This window comes from Ahaetulla prasina, chromosome 4 (assembly GCF_028640845.1).
Source record: "Ahaetulla prasina isolate Xishuangbanna chromosome 4, ASM2864084v1, whole genome shotgun sequence".
Classification (NCBI taxonomy): domain Eukaryota; kingdom Metazoa; phylum Chordata; class Lepidosauria; order Squamata; family Colubridae; genus Ahaetulla; species Ahaetulla prasina.
The window spans coordinates 15,393,740-15,412,061 of NC_080542.1; the positions used below are offsets into that span (position 1 = coordinate 15,393,740).

Sequence of the window (18,322 nt, forward strand, 5' to 3'; positions counted from 1 at the left end):
ATGGCTCAGTAGTTAAAGACATTGAGCTTCAAGGCCCAAGTCCTGCATGGCATAGTGGAGCTCCTGTTACTTGCTCCAGCTCCTTGTACCTCCCTGGGAGCCAAAATGGATCATGGGGGGGACGTGCACCCGCCAGTACCATTTTGGGCTTAAGAGGCCTCCCTGTAGCCTCCTGGGAGCAAAAATGGGCCACAGGGGGGCACCACTCCCCCCGTATCCTGTTTTGGGCCTAAGAGGCCTCCCTGTACTTACCTGGGAGCCAAAATGGGGCACCTGGAGATTCCTAAAAGGGGCAGGGCAGGAAGGGGCAAGGCCAATGAGCAATTTAACTACTAGTTCACCCAAACTGGTTAAATCCCACCACTGATGGTAACTAATCAAGAAGAGAAGCAACCTGGAATTGAGGAGAAACTTCCTAACAGTGAGGACAATTAACCAATGGAACAACTTGCCTTCAGATGTTGTGGATGCTTCATCACTGGAGGTTTTCAAGACAAGATTGGACAGTCCCTTGTCTGAAATGATATAGGATCTCCTACTTGAGCAGCAGGCTGGACTAGAAGACCTCCAAGGTCCCTTCCAGCCAGTGGTGGGATTCAGCCAGTTCGCACCACTTCTGGGGAACCGGTTGTTAACTTTCTGAGCAGTTTGGTGAACTGGTTGTTGGAAGAAATCATTAGGGCAGAGAACTGGTTGTTAAATTATTTGAATCCCACCACTGTTTCCAGCTCTATTCTGATTCTGATATTGAACATTAAGTATATTTCCAATGTGGCCTATGTTATAATGTACTGGATTCATTGCAATTAACTGCCATCATATTGAATGCATTAGGCCTTTACCCCCTCAATTCAAACTGGAAGCAAGTTCAACTAATTTCATCTAGAGTCAACAAAACACTGGCAGTTCTAAACAATTGTCAATTCAATCTATCCTGCAATTATCAAGATTATCCTGATCTTTTCATTCCTTCTTAAAGAGTGTCCTGGGGTTGCAGCAAAGCTATTAAGACTAAATTGTTCTAATAATCCAGCCTCTGCCACTTAAAGATGGAACAGCAAGCGGGATAAACATGTTACTGATATTTGGCACACCCAATTTTTGCATCAGCCTTTTTAATAAGAGAGTAATTATCCAGCTTTTATGATACTGACATCTCTTTGGCTACCCCAACAAAGCTGGCTGAAAGACTTTCCAGAAAGTAGATTGTAACGTAGCGTGATAGTGGTGTTTATATCAGTACTAATGTTTCTAGGAATCCAAATCCTTCTTCCTATTCTTCATAAATATTATCATCCAGGGGAACTCAACATTGCTGGTATTATGTCTCAGAGTTACGTCTTTTTACATCCAATCACCTTTAAAACAGCCCCTTCGCTGGATCTCTTAGATGATATCATGTAAGGAAGTTCTCAAAAAAAAAAAAAAAAGAACAAGAGGTATTTCATTAATAGAATTTTGTTTTGAGGATGTAATCATGCATAGTTTATAGTATGGCATCTTTTTTTTCTAGATTAGGTTAATAATGCTTAATCTGATCTGTCTCACTTTTATGTATTTATTTTTGTCAACGTTAGGTACTACCCAGTGGTGGGATTCAGCCAGTTCGCACCACTTCAGAAGGACCGGTTGTTAATTTACTGAGCAGTTTGGTGAACTGGTTGTTGGAAGAAATCATTAGGGTAGAGAACCGGTTGTTAAATTACTTGAATCCCACCACTGGTACTACCCATCTTACTCGCAGAGTAACTCTGGATGGTGTACAGTTGAAAGCATAAAAGCATAAAAAAGAACAAATAAATGCAATATATTGATAAAAGAAACCAGGTAGAAACAAATCTAAAACAAGTTGAAATAAGTATTATGCTAGAAAGATAAAGATACTGTATTTTTTGGACTATAAAACACACCGGAGTATAAGATGCACCTAAGTTTTTGGAGAGGAGGAAAAAAAAAAGCTGATTGGCTGGTGGATGGCCTCCCGGAATACCCCCAATCAGCTATTCTCAGAGGTGGACTTTAGCAACAGGATTGTTGGTTGTGAGCTCTGTGCCTTGGTTTTTTTTCAGCCTCTGAAACCTCCCTTGAAGAGGCTTTTTTCAGCTTCTGAAACTTCCATTTTAGAGGCCTTTTTTCAGCCACTGAAACCTCCCTTGAAGAGGCTTTTTTAGCTTCTGAAACCTCCATTTCAAAGGCTGAGTGGGGCTACATTTGGTCTATAAGATGCACCAAAATTGGAAAGGTGTGTCATACTCTGAAATATACAATATTTTATCTTGCCACTTGCTAAACATTTTTTTTTGCCTTGTGATCAATCTGGAAAGATTATTTTTTTTAATCAGAAATATTTCCTGATGCAGTCTCTTTTATAATTAAATAGTTCTTATCATTAGGAAATTATTTCTGGTGTGCAACCAAAATCTGCTTTCTCATTATTTAAACATTTTTTTTTAATCTTGTCTTCTGGAACAAGTTCGAACATTCTGTACATGTCTTGTACTGAACAAGCCTTCTCATATATGAAGGCACCCAACAGTCATGGATATTGCTTTTTGCCTCTTGGCATACCAACTGTATTATTCCCTTTATTTGAATACATGTAGTATTCAAAATCTAAGGTAGTCAATCTAACTACAGTAGGGGCCAAAATCATGGAAACCATTTGGGAAAAGTGTATTTTTGAGATTTGATGGTTAATAACACTACTTTTTTTTCTTTTTCTTTTTCTTTTTTTGAGTTTCAAGATAATCATATTCCACTGCTGGAATGGCCTGGGAATAGCCCAGATCTTCACCCAATTGAAAATCTATGGAGCCAACTAAAGAAACTTGTTAGTCAGAAGTGACCCAGCAAGAAAACTCAGTTAATAGAAGCAATAATTCAATCTTGGTTTCACATAACAGCTGCAGAACTAAAAGACTTGGTTCACTGCATGGGAAGAGGTTGTAAGGCCATAATTCATGCTAAAGCTTACCCAACTAAGTATTAACTGACATGGTGATAATTTTTGTATAACTTGTTTTTGCTACACATTTCACTTTTCTTCTTTATACTGTAACTACTATTCTAATAGCAAATCCTTCATAAAAGTTATTGCATTACATTCTTGATTAAATTAGCTTTCCATTGATATATAATTTTATGGTACTACAAAAAAAAAAGTGGTGTTATTAGCTAGTTTTAGAAAATACACTTTTCCCAAAAGGTTTCCACAATTTTGGCCACTACTGTATGTATTGTGCTCTTCTAGTTCTAAACTTATTTCACTTTCCAGCAACATGAATTTTTCCATCCAAATCAAAGAGCAGGTTGAAAAATGAAATTTCAAAACTGGCAATGCCAAGTCTCCTCATTTCTTTGCGTCTTGAAGGGTTTTTAAAAATCTGTCCTTGATTCTTGTCCTTGCCATATGAAACTAAATATATCTTTTTTTGCCTTTACTTAAAATGATGCACTGGCTATCAAAACAGGTACTGTTCAAAAAAAAAATCATTCTAGATGATGCCTTTGTTTTTAATCACAGAGTTTCTCCCCAATAATACATCTACTTTTGTAGGATTTTGGCGCAGAATTACCAACATATTCTGGCTCTGGCGTTTGCGGTAAAAGAAATCAATGAAAACCCTCACATTTTGCCAAACATCACTCTGGGGTTCCAGATCTATAATAGTCACTTGAGTGCAAGCTCAACTTATCTTGCCTCAATGGAACTTCTCTCTACCTGGAAGAAGTTCATCCCAAACTACAAGTGTGATAGTAGAAGCAATGCAGCTGCAGTCATTGGAGGACCTGATTCAAATGTCTGCCGCCATATGGCCACCATTCTAGGTATCTACAAGGTTCCACAGGTAAGGAACATCTATTGCTCTGATGCTTCCCTATTGACATGATTAAAATACTTTCTAGGTTCTCCTGGGATTTCTCCAACTTTGCTTCCTCACTAACAGTATTTCACTACTAAATTTCAACTGTTCTATGTTCACGATTCTCTTTCTATTTTTGTGTCTTGTTGGTTATTCATTGCTAAGTATACATGTTAATGATTACATTTTGGCAGTTCCATTTTGGTTTTTGGTTTTGCTGTGATTTTGTATTGCTATTTTTTTTTAAAAAACAACAACAACAGTTACTATGTTCATTTTTGACGTAAATTTATTTGAGTACATTAGATGAAGAAGCAGGATATACATTTCTGGAATTAAATAAACTTTGTTTTGATACAAGCTTGCCATCTGGCATTTAACTATGAAGTGGACATTTGACTTGATTTGATGTTTTGAATCCAAGGACTGATCAAAAAGAGCAGGAGAATCTAGAAGGCAGAGTACAGTTCTGCCTTCATCTAGTAAAGCAGTATTTTGCAAGCAGGATTATTTCTACCTGAAATACAGGTGATTTTAGATAAATGATAGATGAATAGATGATAGATAGATAGAGATGGATGGATAGATAGATAGATAGATAGATAGATAGATAGATAGATAGATATGGATGGACGGACAGACAGACAGATAGATATAGATGGATGGATGGACAGATGGACAGACAGACAGACAGACAGATAGATAGATAGATAGATAGATAGATAGATAGATAGATAGATAGATAGATAGATAGATAGATAGATAGATAGATAGATAGATATGGATGGACGGACAGACAGACAGATAGATATAGATGGATGGATGGACAGATGGACAGACAGACAGACAGACAGACAGACAGACAGACAGACAGACAGACAGACAGACAGACAGATAGATAGATAGATAGATAGATAGATAGATAGATAGATAGATAGATAGAATTGACAGATGAGAGATGGGGGGTGACAGAAAGAGAGAGGGAGAGGGAGAGGGAGAAGGAGAGGGAGGGAGGGAGGGAGAGAGAGAGGGAGGGAGGGAGGGAGGATGCTGCACTTGACTTTTTCCAAATAGTTTTCCAAATAATTAATAATTTCTCCTCTCTCAGAGTGTAAATTTCCGACAATCACATTTTATAAACAGTAGTTCAGTACTCTTGTCTCAGTATTGTAATCAGGCTCTTAAATTCTTGGTTTTCTATACTAGAACTATACTAGAAGTTTATATATCATTGACCATTGACTCCTGTCAGATTAGAACATATAATGTTCTAATCTGACGTAGCTTGCGTAATCATGCGTAGCTTCTTTTCCAAAAACACCACACTACTATCCAGAGCATATAAAACATTTGCTAGACCAATTCTAGAATACAGCTCACCGGTTTGGAACCCTCACCACATCTCTGACATCAATACAATTGAACGTGTCCAGAAATATTTTACAAGAAGAGTTCTCCATTCCTCTGAAAACAACAAAATACCTTATCCCACCAGACTTGAAATCCTAGGCTTAGAAAACTTGGAACTCCGTCGCCTTCGACAAGACCTAAGTTTAACTCACAGAATCATCTATTGTAATGTCCTTCCTGTCAAAGACTACTTCAGCTTTAATTGCAATAATACAAGGGCAACCAATAGATTTAAACTTAATGTAAACCGCTTTAATCTAGATTGCAGAAAATATGACTTCTGCAACAGAATCATCAGTGCTTGGAATACTTTACCTGACTCTGTGGTCTCTTCCCATAATCCTAATAGCTTTAACCAAAAACTTTCTACTATTGACCTCACCCCATTCCTAAGAGGACCATAAGGGGCGTGCATGAGCGCACAGACGTGCCTACCGTTCCTGTCCTATTGTTTTTCTTTTCTTCTTCCTATATATGTTTATATGGTTATATACTATATAATCTTTTTGTATGATGTTGTGACAAAATAAATAAATAAATAAATATAAAATAATCCAATTTATTCATCCAAATATTTTAAAGATTATCAATACAAGGTGGGTTGTTGTTGTTGTTGTTGTTGTTTTATGGCGTTCTTGCAATAAAGCCATCCCCTTCTCTGTGTAAGATCTTTGGTGAAATATGTACCATCACTAAATAAAAATGGAGTGTTCCCAAAATTAGGTTTACTGCATTGATTTATAGGGACAAATTTCGAGCTTAAAAATAATGAATAGATTATCTATTTAATTTCTGCAGCTAAATTTGTTTAGAGAAAAGTCTTGCACTCTTCTGTACACAATAGAATTCCCTATGCCAGTGTTGGCAAACCTTTTTGGCACCGAGTACCCAAACCGGAATGTGTGTGTATGTGTATGCATGTGTGCACACCAAAGTGCCTAAAATCCAAAGACCAGCTGGCCAAGGTGCATGCGCTTGTCAGCCAGCTGATCTTTAGATTCCCAGCATGCATATGCATGCCGGCCAGCTGGTCTTCACACACGCTGGAGCATCGGAAACCCGAAGACTAGCTGGCCAGTGCATGCATGCCTATGTTTTTGTCAGTTTTAGGCCATTTTTCGATGCTCCAGTGCCCATGAAGACCAGCTGGCTGGAAACCAGAAGAGCAGCTGGCAACGGCGCATGTGCCCACAGAGAGGGCTCTGTGTGCCACCTCTGGCACAGGTGCCTTAGGTTCGCCATCACTGCCCTATGCTACTAGGCTCAAAATTCTCGGTTTGGATAACTTAGAACTGTGTCGCTTGCGGTCAGACGTATAATTATATACAAAATTATACATAGTAATGTTTTACCTGTAAATGACTTTTTTTGTTTTAATCGCTGTAATAGGCACGCTAACAACTGCTTTAAACTCAATGTAAATCATTCTAAACTTGACTTTAAAAAAAATATGTTTTCTGTAACAGAGTTGTCAAAGTCTGGAATGTTCTACCTGATTCAGTTGTTGCAGCCTTACAACCAGGAGTGAAATACAGCAGGTTATGACCGGTTCTGAGGAACCGGCAGCGGATATTTTGAATAGTTTATTAATTCTATAATTGGCAAATATCCCCTCTGGCTTGCCCCAGAGTGGGGTGGGAATGGAGATTTTGCAATATCCTTCCCACAGGAGTGGGGAGGGAATAGGGATTTTGAATATCCTGCCCCAGGAGTGGGGTAGGAATGGAGATTTTGCAGTATCCTTTCCCTGCCACCACCCACCAAGCCATGCCCACCAAGCCACGCCCATAGAACTGGTAGTAAAAAAAATTGGATTTCACCACTGCTTACAACCTACTTAAGTAGTCAGTAGAAGGGACATGGATAAGTGGACTAACATGCCTATTGTCCCTGTCATTGTATTTTTATTCTTTTATTCTTGTTCTCATTTTTGTTTGATAAATTATAATAAATAAATGCATTTTGCAAACCTGATCTCCTCTTCAAATCTGCTTTAGCTCATGTATGGGTCTTCTCCAGCGATGGATAACAAACACGAAGGAACTTTTGCTCAACAGATGTTTCCAAACTGGACCCATCAATACAATGGGATTCTTCGCTTACTTCTATATTTCAGGTGGACTTGGATAGGGGTGCTTTATGTCGAAGATGAGAATGGGGAAAGGTTTGTGCAGAAAGTCCTTCCTTTTTTTTCTCAGAGTGGCATTTGCTTTGATTTCATTCAAAACTTACCCAAGCACAGCTTTTCTAGTAAAACCTTTAATCTTATAGAAAAGGGGGTTGAAACCTACAAGATAACTGAGCGGAGCAGTTACGTCGTCTTATTCATGCACGGAGAACTACAGACGATGCTAGTTTTAAGAGTGCTCATCGCACTTTCGGAATACGACAGATCAACTAAGGCTGAGAGTAAAGTTTGGATCATGACAGCCCAGATGGACTTCACCTCCCTCCCTTTTCAGAGGAATACGGACATAGACTTCCTTCATGGTGCTCTCGCTCTGGCAGTTCACTCTGAGGAGATATCAGGATTCCAAGCATTTCTTCAGACCAGGAAACCTAGCTTGGAAAAAGAAGATGGCTTTCTCCAGCTATTTTGGGAAAGTGTGTTTGGATGCTCCTTGTCTAACCCAAACTCAAGTGACAGGCCTGAGAGGACCTGCACTGGAGAGGAGAAACTGAACTTTCTCTCTGAGTCTATTTTTGAGACAAGGATGACTGCTCACAGCTATAGTATCTACAATGCCGTCCATACTGTGGCACAGGCCCTCCACTTAATACATGGGATAAATTCCAGACAACACACATTGTCAAAAGAGCAGAAGCTTCTCAATCAACATTCATGGCAGGTAAAACCAAAGGGAAAATATGTACATGTAACAAGTTTGAAACTATTTAGGAAATACGGTATTAGATTGGATGAAGGTCTTTCTTCCTTTCTATTTCCCACACAGCCTTTCATTTCTTATGTCAAATGGAAGAGATACAACCAGAGGTGGTATTCACCTCTGTGAAGTAAATACTATCTCTGACTAGCCCCGCCCCCATCTATTCTCTGCCTCCTGTGTCCCAGCTGATCGGGAGGAAATGGGGATTTTGCAGTAACCTTTCCCTTGAGTGGGCAAAGAATGGAGATTTTACAGTATCCTTCCCCTGGAGTGGGATGGGAATGGAGATTTTACAGTATCCCTCCCCTGCCATGCCCACCAAGCCACACCAACAGAACCGGTAGTAACATTTTTTGAATCCCACCACTGGATACGACTGAGTATAAAGAACCATTCATTCCAACTATCAGATTCTTCTTACGTTTACTGATTATTAGAATGTTTATTATGATGTCTACTTTAATCGTTTAGCAAACATTAAACAATTGCAGCCCTAAGGGATGTCATGGTGGCTTGGTTTCCTTCATGAATTGTTAGGATCAAGATAGATGATCTCTGTCTCTGAACTTGAAGTTATTGAATGAAGGCTAGAGCTGAACTGCAATCTTAAACAAATCAAAGACAGAGTCTTCTATTTTTGCCAGTACGAAGAAATACTAGCCATTTCCTGTTATTATTAATAAAAATAATATAAGCTGCTCACAGCAAATAAACAGATTAAAAACAAGAAAATAGTAAAAAAAGAAATATACATTATTGTCACAGGGACAGATTCTAACCAGCAGAGTAGATCCTAAAGCAATAAGTAAGCAATTTTTAATTCTTTAACATTTTGCCTCAGGCATCCAACTACAATTAAATAATTAACAAATAAGATAGGAACAGCAATGAATATTACAAGAAATGAGACATGAAATGAAAACAACATGGATAAAATTAATTTGTACCACAATATTTTCACAATGACAGCTGCAGAAAAACAAATTGCTACCAACCTGCCTTCCATTGAGGACCTGTATACTGCACAAGTCAAAAAGAGGGCTGTGAAAATATTTACAGACCCCTCACATCCTGGACATAAACTGTTTCAACTCCTACCCTCCAAACGATACTGTAGAGCACTGCACATCAGAACAACTAGACACAGTTTTTTTCCTGAAGGCCATCACTCTGCTAAACAAATAATTCCCTCAACACTGTCAAACTATTTACTAAATCTGCACGACTATTAATCTTCTCATCATTCCCATCACCCATCTCCTTCCACTTATGATTGTAATTTTGTTGCTTGTATCCTTATGATTTATATTGATATGGATTGTTTCCTGATTGCTTATTTGTACCCTATGATTATCATTAAGTGTTGTACCTTATGATTCTTGATGAGCATAGCTTTTCTTTTATGTACTCCGAGAGCATATGCACCAAGACAAATTCCTTGTGTGTCCAATCACACTTGGCCAATAAAAAATTCTATTCTATTCTATTCTATTCTATTCTATTCTATTCTATTCTATTCTATTCTATTCTATCTTTAATACGTATACAAATTTAAACCTAGCTACCATATAACTTTACTAAACAATTTATTTATTTTATTTATTTATTTATTGTAATTTGTCAAACTGAAACAAAAACAGAAATAATATAAAAATACAATGACAGGGATGATAGGAATATTTGTGCACTTATGCATGCCCCACCCCCATGGACCTCTTAAGTATGAAGTGAGGTCCATGGTAGTCAATTTGTGACTAAAACTGTGAAAATTTGTAGCTGAAACAACTGAATCAGGTAGAGTATTCCAGACTGACAATTTTATTACAAAAATCATATTTTTTACAGTTAAGTTTAAAATGATTTACACTGGACCTGTGGATAGTGATCGCTTTAGATTACATAATGTTAGTTCAACATTATCTACTGTAAATTTAATATTCAGCAATTTGCTACAGCTGTTTGTGGTTCAACTTGCGAATGAGAGACTGCAACCGTTGCGATCCACAAAAAACTGAACTAAAAATGTGTTGAAAAGATTGGCCTGACCAACATTGTCATTACAATCAACCCCATTTTGCCCTTTTAAGGATGTAATCACTTGTGAGTCTTTAAGTCTTGAGTTAACAAAACTTTGAGTTAAAAGTTATAAAAAGTTCGCTTAGAGTTTGAGTTTAACAACTTTTCTTCCTGTTTACCAAAATAATTAGTGCATTCGTCTTTAATTTATACTAAAACAGCCCTATCACTATCTTGGCATCTGTTTATAGCCTTCCATCAAATGCTGTGCTTTATTGAATAAACAAATATCTAAGGATATGTGGACCCAAAATAACTAATTTCTCCAAGCTAAAATTTTATTTTATGGAAACTCTTTAGGGAGAAGTAGTCATTTATATATGAAGGCAATTTGTTCCATGGAACAGGTGATGCCACTGAGAAGGTTTTGCTTGTTAGTTGCAAAATCGTGTCCGACCCATCACAACCCCATGGACTCCAGGCCTTCCTGTCCTCTACCATCTCCTGGAGACCATTTAAGCTCATGCCGACTGCTTCAGTGATTCCATCCAGCCACCTCATTCTCTGCCATCCCTTCTTCTTTTGCCCTCAATCATTCCCAGCTCTTCTCTAGTGAGTCCTTTCTTCTCATTAGGTGGCCAAAGTATTTGAGTTTCATCTTCAGGATCTGGCCTTCTAAAGAGCAGTCAGGGTTGACCTCCTCTGAGACTGACTTGTTTGTTCATCTTGTGGTCCAAGGGACTCGCAGGAGTCTTCTCCAGCACCATAGTTCAAAGGCCTCAGTTTTTTGATGCTCAGCCTTCCTTATGGTCCAACTTTCACAACCATACATTGCAACTGGGAAAACCATAGCCTTGACTATATGCACTTTTGTTGGCAGGGTGATGTCTCTCCTTTTTAGTATGCTGTCTGACTTTGACATAGCTTTCCTCCCCAAGAGCAATTGTCTTTTAATTTCTTGTCTGTAGTCCCCATGTTCCTTGGAGCCAAGGAAAATAAAATCTGTCACTACCTCCATTTCTTCCTACAGAATCCCAATAGATGAAACTCCTTTTGAAATAGGATCCTCAGCAAGGCTTGTCTCCCCGATCTTCCTATAGTGGGAATGAGGACGCTTGAGATTTTGTTTACGATTCAGAAAAGTTACAAGTTGTGTCTAATTGCATGGATTCAGTATCTGTACCGTTCTTTACAATTATGGAGATTTTTGGTTCAACAATGTCACGACAGCTTTACTAGACTATACCATGACAAGATCAATTCAACCCTAGATTAACTCTTGAAAACTGAAAGCTCCTCAACTAGAAAATCTGTCAGAATGACACAAAACAGAGCAATAGGGAAGGTTTGGTATACGTGTTAGAAATGAGAGGCCCTGTAATTTTGAAAAGGGTTTTTTACCCAAAGCATAAACAAAAGAAAATTACCTTTTCAATGTTTTGCACAGCCTTAACAAAAGGAATAAGGGACACAGTGGCTCAGTGGCTAAGACGCTGACCTTGTTGATCGAAAGGTCAGCAGTTCAGTGGTTCAAATCCCTAGTGCCGCTTAACAGGGTGAGCTCCCATTACTTGTCCCAGCTTCTGCCAACCTAGCAGTTCGAAAGCACATAAAAAATGCAAGTAAAAAAATAGGGACCACGTTTGGTGGGAAGGTAACAGTGTTCCATGCGCCTTTGGTGTTTAGTCATGCCAGCCACAGGACCATGGAGACATTTTCGGACAGCGCTGGCTCTTCGGCTTTGAAACAGAGATGAGCATCACCCCCTAGAGTTGGGAATGACTAACACATATGTGCGAAGGAACCTTCACCTTTACCTAACAAAATGAATAGCAAATTCAGTAATGAAAGACTCAGTAAAGCTTTTATACTATTGATATCCCATACATTGTTAATAGAATCGTTTATCATCCCTGTTTGTACCTTGTATATTCCCTGTTTGTACCTCCTGCACGCCTCCCTCCAATCCACTCTCCAGCCCCCTTCCTTCCTTCCTTCCTTCCTTCCTTCCTTCCTTCCTTCCTTCCTTCCTTCCTTCCTTCCTTCCTTCCTTTTTAAAAATAGTACGTGCCTCTCACTTATTAAATAGCTAACTTTATGAATTTTCTCTCTTTATATTTTAGTTACATCACTTTCTAAGAAAAGTTTCATTTAATAACAGCGCAGGAGAAAAGATTTCTTTTGACCAAAATGGTGAAAGAATAGCTGCATTTGATATTATCAACTGGAGGACATTCCCAAACCAATCTTTTCTTAGAATCAAAGTTGGAAAGATACACCCACATATGTCAGCAAATACTTCATTCATCATTGATGAAAATAATATTGTGTGGCCTAGCAGGTTCAATCAGGTATGGGTTAATGCATTTGTTCTAGGTTTCCAGATCTTTTCATCAAAGAAAAAAACAACTGGTTTGCTCAGAGCCAGTCCTAAGATTAAGGAGAGTGAGTTATGGTGTGGATGATGTTGTGACAGAAATTCCATTTCAAAATAAGTCTTCTATTGCTCAGACCAGCGGTGAAATCCACTGAAGTCTGCTACTGGTTTTGTGAGTTTGCTGTCATGGTGCGCCTGCACAGCACTATCAAGGTGTGCCTGCGCAGCACTAAAAAAAAGGAACATTTTGAAGCCTTCTGAGTCTGCAAAGGTAAGTAGAATGGTGAGGAATCCACTTTGCCACCGCAATTTAGATTATCTAGAAAGCAGGAAATCCGACTATTCTATCTAATATAGATCATGCATAACAGCTGAATGTCGCCCAGCTGATCATCAGAAATATCAGTTCGCCTGAACCGATAGCATTTTTTACCACCGATTCAGGAGAACTGGTCCAAACTAGTAGCATTTCACCCCTGGTCAGACCAAAAGTTCTTTTATCTACTTTAAATAGTTATACTAATTGTATTTACTTACTTATTTAGTTAGTTATTTAGTTATTTAGTTAGATATTTAGTCAAGTACATATTAGATTATATATATATATATATATATATATATATATATATATATATATATATATATATATATATATATATAGGTCTTTGGTTGTTCGGGTTTTCTCCGTGTAAAATTGGAAGTGTCTTGGCGACGTTTGAAGTCTCATTCGTCATCTTCAGGCTTCAACCGTGCTTCTGGGAGCAATGTGTGATCGCAGCTGTTTCTTCCTTTTAACTGCTAGTGGGGTTTGAACTGATTGGGTGGGAGCTTGGCTGTGCTCTGATTGGATGGGGTTTTCTGTGCTCTGATTGGCTGGGGTGTGTCCTGTGTTGGTGGGGGCTTGGTTGTGCTCAGTCTAATCTGTGCTGCAGGGGGATTTGAGCTGGTGAGCTGCACTGCTGCTGTTTGGCTTCGTGTTCGTGGTCGTGCTACATCTTCGTAGTGGGTGTCAGTCTGCTGCATATATGGATTGGAGGGGTTTGAAGTGGCTAATGTTGCAGCTGCGGTCTGGCTTCTGGTCCTTGGTCATGCTTCCTGATCAGTGTGGGTTTGGGGCTGCTTTCTGCGTGGATGTGTGGTGACATCCTGTGTGGACCTCGTGAGTGTGGGTCTGGTGTCATTCCTCGTGTTAGGGACACGTTTGTCAATAAGGGCAGGTTTCCAAATGGCTGGTAGGCGGGAGGTATCATCTCGTTTGTTCATGCTGTGTGGGCGTTTTTCTATCTCGATGGCTTCTCTGATTATTCTGTTGTTAAAGTGTTCAGTTTTGGCGATAGTTCTGGTCTTTTTAAAGTCAATATCGTGTCCTGTGACTTTAAAGTGTTGGACCAGGGAAGAAGTTGGTTCCTCTTTTTTGAATGAGTTCTTGTGTTCTTCAATGTTCTTCAACTTATTCTTCTGTTGGTTTGTCCAATGTATGTGGTGGGGCAGGCAGTGCATGGGATTTCATATACTCCTTGATTTTCTAACTCAATTTTGTCTTTGGGGTTTCTTAGGATGGTGGATAGCTCCCACCCAATCAGTTCAAACCCCCACTAGCAGTTAAAAGGAAGAAACAGCTGCGATCACACATTGCTCCCAGAAGCACGAAGCTGAAGCCTGAAGATGACGAATGAGACTTCGTCGAAACGTCGCCAAGACACTTCCAATTTTACACGGGAGAAAACCCGAACAACCAAAGACCTATATACAAACACCCGTGAAAACCTCAGAAAACATATATATACATACATACATACATATATATATATATATATATATATATATATATATATATATATATATATATATATATATATATATATGCATGAATTGAATACATAAAATGAATACAATTAAAGGGAACATTAGGACAGGGACTGTAGGCACGCTGGTGCACTTATGCACACCCCTTGCAGACCTCTTAGGAATGGGGTGAGGTCAACAGTAGACAGTCTTAGGTTAAAGTTTTGGGGGTTTTGGGATGAGACCACAAAGTCTGGTAGTGCATTCCAGGCATTAACAACACTGTTACTGAAGTCGTATTTTCTGCAATCGAGTTTGGAGCAGTTCACTTTAAGTTTGTATCTATTGGGTGCTAGTGTATTGCTGTGGTTGAAGCTGAAGTAGTCATTGACAGGTAGGACATTGTAGCAGATGATTTTATGAGCTATGCTCAGGTCATACCAAAGGCGGCATAGTTCTAAATTTTCTAAACCTAGAATTTCAAGTCTGGTGGCGCAAGATATTTTGTTGCGAGCAGAGGAGTGGAGGACTCTTCCTGTGAAATATTTCTGGATGTGCTCAGTTGTATTAATGTTCGATATGCAATGTGGATTACAGACAGATGATCTGCATTCGAGAATTGGTCTAGCAAATGTTTTGTATGCTCTGGTTAGTAGTGAATGAACATCCTTCTACCATCAGTTTTTCTTCTGCTGTTACTCTACATTTTCTTTGACAAAATTCTAATATATCAAAGTAAGTCAACAGCTTAGTATGCATTTCTCTTCTATCAAATGCTTCCTATACTGAGAGCTACAAAGATATTTTAAAGCAGGTTTATAGGTTTATATTCCTTCTTGTATTCTCAGTAAATCTAACAAACTGATTTTTAATATTTACATTAACCTTAGCTTTATCATGCCATAGATACCTGTGCCATCCAAATTTTAAATTATGCCCTTCTAACTACAAATTTCTCAGTAACATTTTTCCTTTCATCCAGACCAAACAGCAAGCTGCCACATACACATTCAAATCAGGTCAGTCCACACCTCATCTTTTTTTTGCATCTTGTCACACCTCATATTTAAGTAGTCATTTTCCCCTGCAACATGAATTTAGATACATCTAGCATTGTTCTATTGGGGACGCGGTGGCTCAGGGGCTAGGACGTTGAGCTTGTCGATCGAAAGGTTGGCAGCTCAGCGGTTCGAATCCCTAGTGCTGTCGTGCAACGGGGTGAGCTCCTGTTACTTGTCCCAGCTTCTGCCAAAGTTTCAAAAGAACATAAAAAAAATGCAAGTAGAAAAAATAGGGACCACCTTTGGTGGGAAGGTAACAGCGTTCCATGAACCTTTGGCATTGAATCATGCTGGCCACATGACCACGGAGACATCTTCCGACAGCGCTGGCTCTTCGGCTTTGAAACGGAGATGAGCACCGCCCCCTAGAGTCGGCAACGACTAGCACGATGTGCGAGGGGAACCTTTACCTAACATTGTTCTATTTTTTTTTATCTTTAGATGTGCCCTGTTTCAATATGCAATGATAACTGCTTTAAAGGATTTAGTAAGAGAAAAAAAGAAGGTCTGCCATTTTGCTGCTATGATTGCTTTCCTTGTCCAAAAGGGAAGATTTCTAATCAAGAGGGTAAGACACCTAATGTATTGATCGGTCAGAAATATTTGTTGTGCAGGGCTGAGATAGATACAGATACAAATACAAATATGAGAACCAATTTGTTATAGTGGATAAGGCACCAGGGTAGAATCTAGGAGACCATGAGCTCTAGTCCCACTTTATGATATCAAATCGGCTAGGTGACATTGAGTCTCTGGTCTTGGGAAGAAGGCAATGGCAAACGAGTCTTTACTACACCACCCAAAGTCAACACTGTCTTGAAAACTAAATTTTGTTTTCTGGTTATTGACCACAAATATTCTCTCTGGATGGAAGATATTTCAGAATATCAGTCCTACCAGGAATATCTGAGTGTTTTTTCACTGTTTCTGTCAGTCTGTCTGTCTGTCTGTCTGTCTGTGTCTCTCTCTGTCTCTCTGTCTCTCTGTGTCTTTCTCTCTCTGTGTCTCTCTCTCTGTGTCTCTGTGTGTCTCTGTGTGTCTCTGTGTGTCTGTGTCTCTGTGTCTCTGTGTCTCTGTCTCTGTGTCTCTGTCTCTGTCTCTGTCTCTGTCTCTGTCTCTCTCTCTCTCTCTCTCTCTCACACACACACACACACACACACACACACACACACACACACACACACACTGATAGATATGAGTAAGGTGCAAAGCTGACCTTCTATTTTAACAGTTGCTCAGTTAAATCATGATGGTAGCATCTGCAGATGACGATATAGTCCTGTATAATCTCTGGTATGCATTGTTTTGTGTATATTGTTAAAACTATAAGAAACCAAATTACACATATAACATGAGTAAAATGCATTACATATAAAACAGACAGAACCAAATACCAAGAATGTCCTTTAAAAAAATCATAATTTCTCCCTCCTCTGGCCTTTCAGATATATGGTAGTGATTTATACAATGGGGTTACTAAAGACTCCAATTTGTAAAGCAGTACTTCTGTCACTGTGTATGAGTACTCATGACTGAGCTAGACATGGCAACAGGTCAGCCATTAGGGACTGGCTGGAATAGGACATGGTAACATGCTCAGCCAATGTATAGGCATAGCAACTAAGTCAGCCAATGAGGGCTGTTTGGGAGCTGAAACAGCTTGGAGCTTGGGGGTGGCTTAGGTTAACTGATATGTATAAATATAAGTTGTGTGCTCCTATTATTGTCCTTCCTTCTGTTAACTGTGCTTCTGTGATTATGTTTCTGATTCTGAGAACTGCTCTTGGTACTGTATATATGTCTCATGTGTTATTATGTATATAAAGAAATTTCTTATTGACTGAATCCTGATGAATCAGTTATCTGTGTGTGCTTTCTGGATGTAATTTCTGCAACAAACTTTGTCAACTTCCCAGCCCACAACATAATGCAGTGATGGAAAAGACTAAAGTTGTCTCTTTTAGATGTACAGTACAATATCGGCAATATTACATATTGATACTAGACATGAATTCTCTTTCAGACATGGATGATTGCATTCAGTGCCCAGAAGGACAATTTCCAAATCATGGACAGGATGGATGTCTTCCAAAAGAAATTATATATTTGTCACACAGAGAACCTTTAGGGATTAGTTTGACCATTCTTGCACTTTCATTTTTTTTAATCGCAGCATCGGTGCTTCGAATTTTTGTGAAGTACCAAGATACTCCCATTGTCAAAGCCAACAACAGGAATCTTACTTATACTCTCCTTGTTTCTCTCCTGCTCTCGTTCCTTTGTGCTTTACTGTTCATTGGCCAGCCTGAGAAGGGGTTGTGTCTTATTCGACAAAGCGCTTTTGGCATCATCTTTACAATAGCTGTGTCATGTGTCTTGGCTAAAACTGTAATTGTGGTTCTCGCTTTTAAAGCCACCAAGCCGAATTCCAAAATGAGGAAGTGGGTTGGAAAACCCCTGGCCAACTCCATTGTTTTTTCCTGCTCTTTTCTTCAAACAGTTATTTGTATAACATGGTTGGCTATTGCTCCTCCATTCCCAGATCTTGACATTCATTCTTTGCCTGAAGAAATTTTATTAGAATGTAACGAAGGCTCAAATATCATGTTTTACTGTGTCCTCAGCTTTATGGGTTTCTTGGCTATCGTGAGCTTCATAGTAGCTTTTCTAGCTAGGACACTGCCTGATAGTTTTAATGAAGCCAAGTTTATCACCTTCAGCATGCTAATATTCTGTGCTGTTTGGTTGTCTTTTTTCCCAGCTTATTTAAGTACTAAGGGAAAATATATGGTGGCTGTAGAGATCTTCTCCATCCTGGCTGCCAGTGCTGGCTTACTGAGTTGTATTTTTTTTCCAAAACTTTATATCATTATAGTGAAACCTGAATTAAATAATAAGGAACTGCTCAGAATAAAGCACTAA

General features: G+C 38.9%; 1 protein-coding gene across 1 annotated transcript; it reads left to right on the plus strand.

Annotated features, from left to right (window-relative positions):
• The first annotated feature begins 3,704 nt into the window (after window positions 1-3,704).
• On the plus strand, window positions 3,705-18,322 carry LOC131197991 (vomeronasal type-2 receptor 26-like). The gene is made up of 4 exons (XM_058182499.1): window positions 3,705-3,848; window positions 7,271-8,122; window positions 15,842-15,968; window positions 17,424-18,322. The coding sequence occupies exons 1-4, from the start codon at window positions 3,705-3,707 to the stop codon at window positions 18,320-18,322; spliced, it is 2,022 nt and encodes a 673-aa protein (XP_058038482.1).

What these genes read in the sequence shown, in the direction of transcription:
- LOC131197991 (XM_058182499.1), top strand. Translation starts at nt 3,705, where the DNA reads ATGGAACTTCTCTCTACCTGGAAGAAGTTCATCCCAAACTACAAGTGT. An exon ending in TCAATCAACATTCATGGCAG is followed by an intron (nt 8,123 to 15,841) that starts GTAAAACCAAAG and finishes TTTTATCTTTAG; the next exon opens with ATGTGCCCTGTTTCAATATG. An exon ending in GAAGATTTCTAATCAAGAGG is followed by an intron (nt 15,969 to 17,423) that starts GTAAGACACCTA and finishes ATTCTCTTTCAG; the next exon opens with ACATGGATGATTGCATTCAG.